Here is a 15,615-nt window from a genome sequence, read left to right as displayed (position 1 = left end):
GCATTCTTTGAGGAGACCAAAATTCAAATACCAATTACTAATTCTCATGAATAGATCCTCAATACTCAATCTCTTATGCACAAATAAGGAAGAAAAGTCTTCTATCAATTGCACTACAGGAAAACACGCTATTACCGGCGGACAATATCCGCCGATAACATGTAAAATCCGACGGAAGTCCTGGGTTTCCGGCGCATTTCCGTTGGATTTTTGTACGCCGGTTTGGTGCGCGTCGATCAATGTCTTCCGACGTTTTTAACATTAGAATTCTAGTGATAGTGAAATAGGTGGTGAAATATATGAAGAATATCATCAGCAAAAAACATAAGGCGGTAACTGCGCCGGACCTTGTGTAAATGTCTAGTGAGAACATCTACAACAAAAGTAAAAAGATATGGACTTAAGGCTTATCCTTGATGCAATCCAACTGAATAAGAAATTACTTTGTCAAACCACCTTGTGTTTTAACACAAGAAAAAGCTAAAAGTCGTAGGTGATTCAATGCAAGGAAATCATTATGGTGATTGTAGAAAATTATGTTCAATTTGTATCCTATCTCAAAGGGTCAAGCCACTCATCCACCTAAGCATCTCATCTCTGCAACACTTAACTTAGTATTATGATTCTCTTTTTATGGCCAACATTTGGCACATTAAAGCATTGCAAGTCTCACCACCATCTTATAGAATTTTCACTTATGTTTGAGGGGGACTTTTCTATCACACAATAAGCCCGATGCATTCCTCCACTTCAACCATCAAACTTGAATTCTGCTGATAATATCCCCTTCAATTTCACCATCACTCTGAACAATAGATCCAAGATATCTAAAATGTCTACTCTTATTATTGACTTGATCGCCAAAAGTTACAATCTCATCTTTAAGGCGATTGCTACTAAAATTATACTCCATATATTTACTTTTAGATCTACTCAAGCGAAAACATTTAGACTCTAAAGTTGACCTCCATAATTCAAGTTTACCTTAAACTCCCTCTCTAATCTTATCAACAAGAAGAATATCATCAGCAAAAAGAATGCATAAAGGTACATCCTCTTGCAAATGCCTATTGAGAATGTCCATGACTAAAGCAAAAAGATATGGACTTGAGGCAGATCCTTGATGTAATTCAGACAAAATAGAAAAATACTTGGTCAAACCACCTTGTCTTTGAACACAAGTAATAGCTCATGCATATATATCTTTAATGTTTTGAATACAAACATTATTAACTCTTTTTTTTCAAGAAATCTCCTTAGCACTTTTCTTGAAACATTATCATATGCTTTCTCTAAATCAATAAATATCAAATGTAGATCCTTCTTATTCTCTCTATATTTCTCCATCAAACATCTCAATAAATGTATAACTTCCATAGTAGACCTACCCGGCATGAATCCAAATTGATTTTGAAAAGTTTAGAAACAAAAAAACATTGAATATAAGCGTTATAAACTTTTTTTTTTTGCAAGAACTCTCAATAGCACTACTCTTGAAACTTTATCATATGTTTTCTCTAAATCAACAAAAATCATATGTAGATCCTCCTTACTCTCTCTATATTTCTCCATCAAACCTCTCAAAAAAAGTATGGCTTCCATAATAGAATTACCCGGCATGAATTCAAATTGATTTTGCAAAATTTTTCAACATAAAACATCTACAATATGAATCCTATATCAAATGTCTAAAAATAAATTACATGAAAAAAAAAAAAAAAACTTAAGGAGGCGACTTACAATCGACAGGAGGGAGGCGATGGGAGGGAGGCGGAAACTCGTGGTTGAAAATAGAGCTTTCCCTGGTGACGAATGCGGTGATCGTTGGCGACGTCCGGTGATCGTCAACACAAGTCGGCGACATCGATCTACGGTGAGCGACGCTGGACGACGAGGAAAACCACGGAGATGCGAGAGAAATGAGCAGGAAGACGAGCTCGGATTCGGAAATAGAGCTTTCGCCGGTGGATTTTCCGGCGCATTTGGAGCCGGTTACAAGTCGTTGAGTTTAAAATGACCGTCGTATTTTCCACCGGTAAGTGCGCCATACATTTTCCACCGTAAAGTGCGCCGGTACCAATGAAATGCTGGTATATTCCGACGTTACGACCGGCACATTGGACGTCGGAAATGTTCCGGTGCACTATGCGTCGGAAAAAACGCCGTTATAATTCCTTCGCATTATGCGCCGGTACTAACGCCGTATTTACCGACGCAAAATATTCCGCCGGAAAGTCTGACGGTATTCGCGTGTTTTCCCGTAGTGTTGCTTGCTTTCATAAATAGATGCTCAATGGATTTGCACTTTTTTTCCTTTTCAGGAGAACATACGTACGAGCTATTCAAAAATATAAATATAGCATGACTTAATAGTTCCTGAGGAGATTTAAGCTTAGAACATAATTATGTAATTGTTGAAAACATAAGAGACAAAATAAGCCATAGGTTTAAAAAACACCATTTATTTTACAAGCACAACTACTACTAAAAAAATATCCAAGACAAAGCAATTTTATAAATAAACAATGCTACTACCTTAACCAACAATGCTAGCAACGTTTATGAGATTCATGTTCATGAAATATGCTTGTTCCAAGTGAAATGTGAAGCTATGTATTATGAACATAGTTGCACATTTTTCCTCCCACATCATAGGAACAAACATGTAATTAAACTATGTAGGTAAGAGAAAACAAAATAATCATAAATGTGGCAAACAAAAGGCTAAAATTTTGATAAACACAAAATAATTTATCACTTATAAAATTGCTCGTCATAAAAGAGAGAAAGGGCTTCTAAAGAAAATAATTACAATAGACATTCTTTAAGGTATTTGACACGTCTTCTTTCTTTTATAAGTTAAAATAACAATGACTTCCGAGCAATATTCATAAGATAATCGTCAACATGGTCATAAAAATGCTGGAATTTGGCAATAGGTAAAATCTATTTGTTGAAAGATTCTTTTCAAACAAGAAATATAAGATATTTAAAATAATCCTTATTATTAAAATAACATAAAAGAACTAAGGACTCGCAATCACATTATATTGTAGAAATACAGAATATGCAAAAGCCTTGTATGAATTTCCAAGAGTATGCATACAAGAGGCCAATTATATTAAAAAGTTAGAAAAACCATTCCAAACATTTCAAAGTCAGAATGTGTTCAAATTTTTTTATATTTTGTTGAAAATTTTTTACTTGAAAGAGTTTAATCAATTTTTTGATTAAGATGTAATTAAGAGTTGTTGGATTTATTTCACAATAGGAAATTAGTTAATTTCCGACAGCCTTTTTCGTTGAAATTCGGCCAATTTTCGTTGGAATAACACATTTCTGACAGATTTCTGATGAAATTTTTTTGTCAGCCAATCAGCTAATTCTTTTTTTTAATTATAAATATATGATTATTTCCCAAAAAAATTTAAAATCCACTAGAAAATCCGTCATAAATCTGTTGGAAATATTTCATCGAAAATCCTCCGGTAATTAGCATTTTTCTTGAAATATTTTGAGAAAAAAATTATGATAAATTTTAATTGATTTTCTTGTGTTTGTCTCAAACTAAATCATCTTCTTTCAACCTATTCTTGTTGTTGGGGTAAACAAGCTTTTCTTATGTTTCAGGTATGTTGAGGTACATAATGATCACCATCCTTACCTCTTCGCTATAAGAACTCTTCCCTCTAACTATGCCTGTTTCTTCCCTCAATTTCTCTTTTTGATTTGCAAAAAATCATGGCATCCTCAAATCACTTTTGTTCTTAGTGGCCCCAAATCATTATCGAAATCACTTTCTCATAACATCAACCCATCTTCCAATATTGAAATTAGAGCAACATCTTCCATCAATTAAGATAAACATTCTATGTCATTAAAAAATAGGAAATTCACATTTAGGACAAGCCATTTAAATTTTCACTTGTTAGAATAGAAAATTTTCATCATGCTATGTATTCTTCTTCTTCTTCTTCTTCTTCTTGTTATAGAAAACTTTCTTCATGACAATCTAATATGGTGGTACAAGTGGTAGAATTAGTAATTTTCCCGAGCAGGCATCATGGGGAAGAGAAGAGGCATACCTCACTAGTGAGGTCCCAACAATGTTAGGCAATGCAAGAATGGAATTATGTGAAGTAGAGTTGGAATCAGGTGAGATGGTAATGATGTGGTGTGCAACCTTACTCTCCATCTTTACATGTGAAGGCGAGGAGAGGAAGCGGATGGTAGGCCTTGTCATCTATGTGCGAATGCAAGGAGGAGAGATGGGTGCATGGGTGAGTAGGTAGGCAACCTTTCTCTTTGTGAGAGAAGAAGATAAGAAGAAGAAGATACATGCATGTATGCAATGGAGAGGTGATGAGAAACATGCCATGAATAGCTTAGGTTAAGGCATGTCCACGAGTTTGACATTCTAGAAAAAAAAAAACTACTTACTTTTGGAAGAGGGAGAGGAGAAGATGGAAGCCTTGATTAGGAAGAAAGTCAACAAAAACTGATGAGTAAATGCCAAAAACAAAAAGGGAGAACTAAGGTATTCATAAATCATTTATTTCTTCCATGTCATAAACATTTAGCTAGTAAATCTATATCTAGAGTAGTGGTAGAGGGAATATACTTGGTTGTTATAAATAGTTACATTCCAAGAGTTGAGATGAAATGAAAGGTTTTGAATGAATGGAGAGGGTGAGGGCGGCAGAACCTATAATGGGTGTGATGAGACGATTTTATCAATCATGGTGGAGTAGCTTTGTAGACTTGTAGTAGCTTTTGGTATGTTGCATATAAGACGTAATATGTTTATTAGCATGAACACTAATTTTGGGGGCATTTTTGAAAAAAAAAAAGCAAAAAAAAAAAAAAAAAAAAAAAAAAAAAAAAAAAAAAAAAAAAAAAAAAAAAAACACATTAAAGTTTCACTTTCTATATGTTACCATTAGCATTAGATCCAAACCAAACTTCCTTCTAAATGCATAAGAATTATCCATTTCAATTAAAATATTTGCAATATATGGTTGAAAAAGTGATATTATAACTAGATGAAATTTAATGGTCTACTAAATATTAACCTAAGGAGAGCAACATGTTTTAATTCATAAAGTGAACTCTGAACTAGGGACAAAGATCTAAATAGGGATGATGGGAGATTATTTATTACATCAAATTGTCATCATTTGAGAATTTTCATAACCAAACCATTCATGTAATAATTAAAAAAATGATTAAGATAATCATCCTCATTTTTCATAAGAGTTAAAACATGTGTTTAACATACAATTCCTAGCAACAAGATTGTGTATCTCTTAATCATTATATAAAAATGTCTTGATTTTTATTAAACAAATATAATTTTTGTAATCAAACAAGAGGTAGGTTTAGGACACTACTACAAATAATCTCTCAATATTAACGGGTCCAAGTTAAGAGAGGGATGAAAGAAAAAGCTTCTCAAAGCATCAAGAGAAGGAGCACTGATAGGATGTTGTGTTGGATCCTCTCCATTGATTATAAAGGTAATGACTCCCAAAATGGGCTCAACAAAGAAATTAATAAAGGGGAAGTTGGCATTATGAGGGATCCATATCAAGAATAAAGCATTAAAGAAAGGAGGTTGTAGGCACCATTAACTAATACTAGGGTAAAAGAGCACCTCAACTGACTTTTTAAATTGATCATTAAGATTGAAAATTAAGTGTCCTTTATGCTTGCTTTGACTAGAATGAGGACTTTATGTGGCTATAAGAGAAATTTGATGAGAGAATGGGGATGCTAGACAAACACCATCTTCGGCCTTAACAATGATATAGAGAATAAAGGTGGTGACTCACTACAAAACCATAACATCCTTATGAGAGTCACAAATGCGAATACTATATCAATTACTCTCTCATAAACAATGTTTTTGGTCTGGCTCTTTGAAGTTGCATAAATAGTCAATTAAATTAAATTCTATAGAAGACCCTCCAATTCCTATAGTTGGGTTTGACTTTTCCAAATCGCTACACACTTTATTAATCATTAAGCTCATTACTCTTTTAGTGCTACTTATTGTAAACCATTCCATATTAATTTAGCAAGTGCAAACTTTCAAGGCTATTTATTAGTATATATAGTCCTTGTTGAATTGGATGTCACTAAGAAGTTTGAAAATGAAATTTGGATTTGTGATGAAAATGATGGTTTCTAGCAAAAATTCACGTTTAAAGAGGTTTTTTTATATTATCTCACATGTAAAATGTTTGGTCATAATAACAAATCTTATTTTATTCATTTTGATCTTAGACCATATCTAAGAGGAGCCATCTCTTACTTCCATTCAATATGAGGATTATGTGTTTATACCTTCACTACTAAATAACAAATTTATGATACACAACTATCCATAGAACTTTTTGAATGGAATTGTGACCAATATGATTGCTTGTCATAAAAGTTTTTACTTTGCAGCATGCTATCATTCATCACAAAATTTTGAGTCAAAATTTTTACTCATTTGTGACACATATAACATTTCATTAAAAATCTCTATATTTTTTGCAACAGATTTATTCCATCACTAGTATGTTACACATTCATGCCATATTTATAATGAACTAATGAACTATTGCAAAGATGAAATACTACTCTTTATGATATACATCAACATAATTAACTTCATATGTATGAAATTTCAAGCATATGTTATCATCTCTATAATGAGCTATTGCAAAGATGAAACTGTAATACGTATGTTATACATCAACATAATTAACTTCATATGCATGAAATTTCAATCAGATGTTATCCTCACTTTCAAGGCCAAGCTCTTGTTATTGTGAATAGCTCCTAGTCCTAATCTTAAACATGACTAAAATGCCTTCTTATGACTTGAGCACCTTAATAGTCCATATGAACTCCAACTTCAAGCTTAACAAACTTTTGAGCTTTATTAGGCTTAAATGGCTCAAGCATACGATAGATTTGTCCATCTAAGAAATTTTTTAGTTGAAGTGCTAACTTGTTGGGTTTAATAACCTATTATTACTCATCAGTATAAAGGTAGAAATGAAGTCATCTTCATATTATGAAATTTTTTTCATATGGATCCTCCCTGCTCATTTGATTATGAAGGAATACCCACTCAATGTCTTTTTTCTATGATTTATACCTCAAAAAATATGTTGGTATCATATATTGATATAATCAGCTCCATATGTACTAACTTTTGAGGCCTTCTAATACTAGACTTTATACTACTTATTTTGGTGCTTAATATGGATCATTCTTTATTAGAATCACAATCTTTGGATTAGTCTTATAAGATTAATGTTTTAGATCAATATCCAAATTTGAAAAACCATGGTTGCACATTCTTAGATATATTTTGGAGGGTGATGCATACCTCCTATTATTCCTCTTTTCTTTGATTTTCTTATCAACCTTACAAGTGCACCTCTTGCTATTACCCTTGACTATTTTGAAAATTTTTTGTAGAAGGAAGTGATTATTATGGGTGATCTTAATAATGCCAATAACTTCCTCATATGTGATTTCAAACTGCACTATTAGCCACTAAAAATAATAGCTATCACTTTTAGTGATAATCTTTTCTTTCTCTTTCTTAAGAATTATTGAAGATAAGCATGTCATGTAGTGATAAGTGAATTGAATTTAGAGTTGGAGGACTATCTGACTTATTATGACTCAAATTTTTAAAATTTGATGGAGTGATTAAAGACAAGCATGAATTATTTGCTTCGAAGAAAGAGTATAAGAAAAAATAAATGATACAATAAGGTGCCTAAAAATACTATATCTTTATTTAAGAACATAAGAAAATCTATAGTGGGGGCACTAAGGGCTCATGCCCCCACTAAAAAAAACATAAGCTAGAGGAGAAAGTGCTGCCGATATTTATTAATGCTTGACATCCACATGCATTATAAAGCTTGCATATGAGAGAACAAAAAAAAAAGATTATACAAATGAAAGGAATATATGTGGCTGAACCAAATATAAAGGCCTCTCAAGTGATGGTGAAAGGAATAATTAACCCATCAAAATTAGTAGAATAGGTATATTCTATAATTAAGCTAATAAGCACTCCATTAAATTAAACTCCAAACCAATAGAAAAGAATTTGAAAAAAGCAGCCACATTATTAGAGGGCGAGATGAGCAAGCTTGATGTTATGGAAGGGGATGGAAATGAGAAGAAAAGCATTAACATCATTAATGATGAGAAGGCTAATGTTGAAAAAATTGTTGAATTTGATAGTGTGATGGAAAAAGACAAAAGAGAAGAAGGTCAGAGGTTCTTTAGAGGCAGGATAGCTAACAAGATGGTTCTTTGGTTGAAGAAAAATGAGTTTTATTATTAATATCCTAGATACCCAATAGAGAATTAACTATATGTGCCAAAGTTGTGCATTGCTAAACCTAGACATATAAGATTGGGAAAAGGATTATGAAGATGCAAAGTAGTGTAGGCAGCTGAGTCTAATTTGAAGGCCTTTGAAGTGATGGTGAAAGGCATAATTGGCCCACCAAAATTGGTAGAATATGTCTACAAGATTGACAAGTACTTCATCATATTCAACTTTAAACCACTCAAAAAGAAGCTAGAACCAACAGCTACATTATCAAAGGACAAGAAGAATAAGTTCAGCAGTCACAAAGACGATAATAATGAGAAGAAATTCATTAATGTTGTCAATGAAGAGAAGAATTCTAATTGTGAGTGACTTTGATGGAGGGGAAAGTGGAGAAGATGAAAAGAAGAATATAGGAGGATCATTAGAGAATACAACTAGTAAGAAGGTACTTGGGGGGTTGAAAAAAATGAGTTCTATTATAAATATTCTAGATACAAAATAGAGTCCCAATCATATGCAATATAGTTATACAATGATTAGAACTCAAATACCTATGTTATGCAAAAATTCTTAAAAATAATAAAATGAAATTTCTAAATATAAGCAACAAGCGTAATAAATTCAATAGACCTTTTGGTTGTTTAGAAAAGTCCATCTGAGATTAAAATTTGATGAATTTAAATTATTTAAAATTGATTCCAAATTTAATTTATTCAAGAACAATAATTTTAAGTATAAAATTAACTAATTTAAACTCAATTCATTAACATAGTTTGATGAGAAAACCATAGTACTTAATGAGCATGAGAATGTGATATATTTATAACCTTTATTTAGTGGAACAAAAAATATTTATTATATAAATTTTTTATAATTTTTTCATTAAAGTGTCATTGAATGATCTATGATTGTACCAAGAGGAAGGGGATTTAGAGAAGCTAATTCAATTGCACTCTTGATAATAATTTTTTTATCGATGAAGCAATAATTTAAATCATACAAGCCTTTCATTATAGATTCAATCTAGATTATTAAGATATATTTTTACCTTTTAGTATTAATAATGTAAAATGAGGACTTTGTATTACTTTTCTTTAGATGCATGTTTTCCACTATTTTATTTTTAGGTGCCTCACTTATTTTTTTATTATTGGGTGTTGTTGTCAATATACTTTTGCATGCAGAGCTAGGTGGTTGCTTTTTTTCTAAATATGTTCTCTAAGATTACTAATGCTATGAATAAACTTCTTAATTCATAATAGGGAAGTGTCCATTCTTACTCTTGACCCTAAATCCTAAACCCTACAAAAAAGGTTAATATTTTTATTGAGGATGGGAATTGGTGTGTTAACAAATTATTGGATGATGGATGTTATTCCTCTTGTTTTAGTTTATATTATTAAGATGATTCCTTTACATATGCATGAGGATAAGATTCTTTTTAAGTTATTCACTTCAGATGATTTCCTTTTAAAGAAGGTGTGGATTACTTTTAGGATTACTTTTATTCTTTTTTTGTGATTTATTTATGATTTTCTTCTTGTTGATGAGCTGGTGATAAAAAAAGGTTTTAATGTACCCTCGAAATATCAATGTTGTTCTAATATTGAAATTGTAAATCATGTTTTTGTTAATGGGGATATTGCCCAATTAAAAAGTCTAGAATTATTTTTTTTATTTGGCTAATATGGGTGACTTTAGCAGCAATAGTAATGTGTCTTCTATTTTACAGTATTGGTATAGTCCCATTAAACGTCATATTTTCAACTTATTGCCTATCCTTATTTTGTTGTTCCTTTGGATGGCTAAAATGATTCTAAACATAATGACATTAAGATGAAGTCAGTCGCATCATTGCCAAATTGAGAAATAAAATCTTGTAGTTATACTCTATGAATCTCATCTCATTTACTAACTTTAAGAAGTCTTATATATGATATTGTTGTTGATTTGGGTATTTATAACGTTTCCAGGGTTTATGATATGTTGGATAGAATTGAACGTGAGGTGGGTTAAACCCTCTATGCTTTATTGCAAATTAAATTTTGATAGGTCTATTGGTGCCAGTTATGCAGGTGTTAGAGGTATTATTAGGAAACACTTTGGTAATGTTATAGCTGCTTTTACTGGTCCTTTAAATTTATGTACGTAATGCTAGCTATTACTGCTGAGCTCATGACCTTGTCCTATGGGTTAGATCTATGCTATAGATTATGGGTTGTGAATGTCTGGATTGAAGTTGATGCTATGCTTATTATTTATATCCCTAATGATGTGGTTTCTGGTAGCCCTCAAAATTTTTATCTTATTAGAAAAATTAAGCATTAATCCCTCAACAATTTGAATTTTTATCCTTCTCATATTCAATGGGAACGAAGTTAATTCTTCTATATATTAGTTGGCTAAATTTAGTTTCCATCTTGTTGCTTATCAGGAATTTAATGTTATGAATTTACCTCATATAGTGAAAGGCTAGCTTAATTAATTTGGATAAGTCTGAGTTGCCTTATATTCAAAATACTTGATCCTTTCTGTTGTTTGTGTTCTTTTGTTGGTTTTTCATCCATTTGGTTTGTTATTTGGTATTGGGCCTTTGATTCTTTGTGGCTAAGGTGTTGTTTGGTATTTTTTTGCTAATTTTTATGTTGGTTTGTTCTATGCTTGTTGTTTTTTGGTTGTTGGTATGGGGTGCTTAGTTTAGGGATTGGCTTTGGTTCTTTGGTGCTTGGTTTGCAATTTCTATTTCCTTTTTTACTTGTCTTCATTGGATTCCATTAGTATTTGTTTTGTTCTTGGATTTCTTATTTGATTTGGTCTTTCTCTGATGCTATTTATTTATGTTAGTGTTTGTGTTGTCTATTCTTATATATGGGAAGGTTTGGGGGTTTCATAGTGTTTCTTCTTTAAGGATGATGGGTGTTGATGTTGGTGTTTTATATTTTGTTGTCTTCCTTGGGCTCATTGCTTATTCGTTCATGTGGTTTGTGTCCTGATTTATATATGGATTCCTTTTGCTGGGTGGTTTTAAGTGTGTTGGTGTGTATGGTGTTGTTAATTGAGGGGAGTATGGTTTGCTTAAAGCTTTGGGTGGTCCTTGTGCTGTTCTGTCTTAACTGTGTTAGTGTGTTTGGTGTTATTTATGCGATATTTAAAGCTTTTATTTCATGTTTTAAATGTGAAACTCTATTGTGTGGTGGGATTGTTGTTCTCAATTCTCTCTACACTGAGCAAGTCCATCATTATCCTATCATTTTTTTGTGTTGCTTCAAGGTGTATATCAATATATGATGTTTGATTATGAGCTTATCCAGCTTATGAACTCTTGGTGGGATGCAGATGTCCTAATTTATAGATGGAGCAAGGAGAAGATGACTTTAATTTTTATCATTCACTACAGACAAATCGTCAAGAAAGACGTGTATAGGTCTTCAAGGGGGTACCTAAATAATAACGTAGTTTGTGCCAGAGATATTCCGGCGGATTTACTGACTTAAGCCAAATCTAATACCTCGACACCTTTTAAAACTTTTATTATGAAACATATTGACAATATCAAAATGTAACTTTGGTAAATTACTTGTCTTATTTCCTTGTAATCATCAATGTGTATATTTATGACATATAAAGACTTCAAATTTTTGCATGGTTTCACACCATTTTTTAACTATAGCTAGATTAATGAGTATTTTTTTAGGGATAGCCATTGGTATTTCATCTCTGAGTTATTTGGATATATGAATATAATTAATATGGAAATATAATTTAATTTGAATTGATCAGACCATTGCACTTATATTCTGTTATTGATTCATAATATGGTCATATTGAGTTTTTGCGATCTATTATAATGTCATTCATATATGTAATGTCAAGTATAATAAATTTAAGTCATAGGTTCATTATAATAATTCTTTGTATGCCAATAATTGTCAATAGTTAATAAAACACCATAGCATAACGAAGCTATGGAGTAATAATGCATAGCAAATAGTGTGGTGTATATTTATTCAAAATAACATGATACATTAAGACGCATGAATAGCTTATTAAAAAATTTAATAACATAAGAGAAAAAATATTATCAATATCATGTTAATTGAATGTGGTATTAATTGAGCATATTAAAAACTTGCATCAAAAGGCTATGCAAATATATTTCAATGATAGTTAAACTTAGCAATGATAATCTTCTTCTATGCTATGTCTATCCTTCAACAAAGTTTTCTTTTTCATACGAATACTCTAAATAAATTAATCAACCAAAGATTTAAAAAAGGAAAAACTAGAAAAATAAATTCAAGCATATCATATGTGATATAGCGTACACAAAGCACACTATCTTTTGCTTAGTTAGGCCTTGCATTAAAAATAATGTAAGTGTGCTCCGCAATGCTATAGACAATAATATGCGTTATTTAGCGCCGTTGATATGTAGGAATATGTACTACTCTCTAAAATGTCTATCTCAATGCTTGTGATTTTATTTATTATAATTATGCATGTATACTTCATGATTAATTATCATGAATCACATTATAAGAGTGCATATGTCAAATTTGTCTCTTAAATATTAAATTGTAATTATACTTAATTTCCATCAAATTTGGATTTTTCCTTCATGCAAGTATCTGTGGCATTCGAAGTGCATCTAACACTAACAACTAACATATTTGCAAGTATTTGCTCACCGGTCCTTGAGCCACTATAGTTAGTACATATGTATGTTAGATAGGTATTTGATATTGGTGGTCACATATATGTTACAAGTTTGATTTGACTTCAAGATTTTTGAATAAATGCAAAATTTGTACTTATGGTGGGGATTGTTTAGATTCCTCTTGAGTTGAAATAAGTAATAATTAGATTTATTCTTATCATTGGAAGATAAATTGTTTGAGTGTGAGGTTAATTTCAACTATTCTGAATTATTTTGATGAAATTATATATGCAATTGTAAAAGTAAATGGGCTTACATGTAAACTGAAAAACTCATGCCGTCCGGGTATTATTTGTTGAACTTTATGCGGTGACTTCGTTGATGGTGGCTTGCTTAAACGATCCCAATTTTACTGATTCAACAATGTTTGTTGATATTATGATTGTTTTTAGCCGAAAAATCTTAAGATTTTCTGCCATATCTTTTTCTATAATCTCGCAATGTAAAGATAATTCAACAAAAGCCTTCCGGAATTGCTGTATTATATATAAGGGCATTAAGTTACAAAAAAAAAAAAGAAGTTATATTTAGAAAACTATAGGTTAAAGTATACAACTAAATACCTAGAGGTAATGCTGCTACTTTAACATTCCTTTGTACCTCCTATTTAAAGGGAAGAAGTATGAGATTATTTCGGAACAAAAAGCGTAAAAACCAAAGAGATGTTCTAACGATGCATGATCGACAGGAAGCGTAAATCGTTTTGTTTTCAATATCATTAATTGCAAGGCAATCCATTAACCCTTTAGAGTAACTGGACCTAAATTAACTCCTATGGCTACAAAAAAAAAACTCCTATAAGCAAGGCACTCTACCGACTGAGGGATTAATGCTTTGGTCTATTTTCCCAAAACACGGAACCCGTTGACATATATGATACGAAGGGTATCGCCGTTGCAAGGTCAGATCTATTCTTGCATGGACTAACAAAAAGAGGAGATTTCGATTTCCCATGTGTATTTCGATATAGTGAAGTTATTGATGATACCTGGGGAGAAAAGCGAGAAAAATAGAAATGATAATAGGAAGCATATTTAAGAGATGTTACTACAAATACTGCGGAGCCTATAAGCAGCCATGCAAAGATTTCAGTTTGGCATAGGATTTCCGAAGCATAAATATCACTTTCCTTTTTTAATGCCGCGGACGAAATTTTTACAATCCTAGGGCCCCTCTTAAACATAGAACTATCCCGGAAAATCTTATAGGGTAAAGAGATTAATCTTGGCCTGCCTGCCTTCACTTCATAAAACAGCATAACCGAAAGCTTCTTGATTAAATTATTTGTTCAAAGCAAACCCCATAAGTTCAAGAGAGAAATTTTAGCCTGAAATTAAGAAAAGGGAGATGGAAGCAAGGATAATTTTAAAACTCAAGAGTATGTGAAGCAGATCGATCGTTATGCTCCCGGCTCGGTAAGTATTCATCTGTTCACTCCCGTAAATGGAACTTAGATGAAAATCAAGGAGGAAAGAGACAAGGAAAGAAACAAGACAGGCTTAATTTTTGGCTATAAAAAGTAGATCAATTTTTTTGTAGAAAAACACGAAAGCAAGCACACAGGGATCTAAAAGTTAGCAGACCTAACTCCTAAATCAGTAGAGAACATAACGTGTCTTCAATCTATAATTTCCAAGCTTCTTAGTGGTTGCTCTCCCAAAGCAAAACAGACTTTTACCTTTCTTCCACAATTCTAACCCCCAAAGTGCAAAACACGACCAAAGCTAAGATTACCCGCTGCACCAACCCTAAAAATAAGCAACGAATCAGGCTAGCACAAAGGACAAACCAGTTCCGAATACTATCAGTTTCTTTTCTCAGCTGATCTGCTCCCTTCTTTTTTCCACCTTTCACCAAAACGGCAACGAAGCAATTTAATCCGAAAGGCATAATAAAAGCAAAATGCTTCTTAATCGTATACCTTGAGCTGCTGCAGAACTCGTAAAGCTTTCCGCGGTTGGAGAAGATGATGAGAGCGACCTCCGCATCGCAGAGGATGGAGAGCTCATAGGCCTTTTTGAGGAGGCCGTTACGGCGCTTGGCAAAGGTTACTTGACGGTTAATCTTGTTCTCAATCCGCTTCAGCTCCACTCTCCCTCTCCCCATCTCTTACTCTCGTCTGGTTCTCTCACTTTTCAAAGCCGCCGACGATCGATGGAGAGGGAGGAGTAGAGACGAGAGGCAAAAACGGGGCTTGCTTCCGGCGAGGGGTAGGGATGAGGCCTTCCCTTTTGCTATTTATAGGACGAGAAAGCGAAATATGAAGAGGGAGAGGGCCCTCTCCCTTCGTTACCCCAAGTCTTCCCATTTCCCTTAGCTTTTTCACCTTTTGATCTGTCGTCGTCTTGTGGGCGGTGAAAGAACTTAGAAATCTAAATAGTGGAGATCGGAGTGGAAAACTTACGAACCGAGCGGGATATTAAAGAATTTAAGGACACGTGTCGATCAGTAGATGGGGCATGACCGATCAAATTGCCCGCTACGTACAATCATGTGACCTAATCATGGATCGCCTCGTGATTAAAAAATAAGAAAGCCGGAT

At 32.7% G+C, this 15,615-nt stretch overlaps 1 protein-coding gene across 1 annotated transcript in view; it reads right to left on the bottom strand.

Annotated features, from left to right (window-relative positions):
* The window catches only part of LOC110114689 (agamous-like MADS-box protein AGL9 homolog), a 28,116-nt gene extending 12,836 nt beyond the window's left edge, over positions 1-15,280 (bottom strand). Inside the window, exon 1 of the mRNA XM_020847641.2 lies at positions 14,995-15,280. Coding sequence (XP_020703300.1) covers positions 14,995-15,179 — 185 coding nt within the window. The 5' untranslated portion in view covers positions 15,180-15,280. The remainder of the gene's footprint in view (positions 1-14,994) is intronic.
* Positions 15,281-15,615: the final 335 nt, after the last annotated feature.

This window comes from Dendrobium catenatum, unplaced genomic scaffold (assembly GCF_001605985.2).
Source record: "Dendrobium catenatum unplaced genomic scaffold, ASM160598v2 fragScaff_scaffold_621, whole genome shotgun sequence".
NCBI lineage: Eukaryota > Viridiplantae > Streptophyta > Magnoliopsida > Asparagales > Orchidaceae > Dendrobium > Dendrobium catenatum.
Note: the sequence above shows the minus strand (reverse complement) of the source record. Positions and strands in the feature narration are given on the sequence as shown.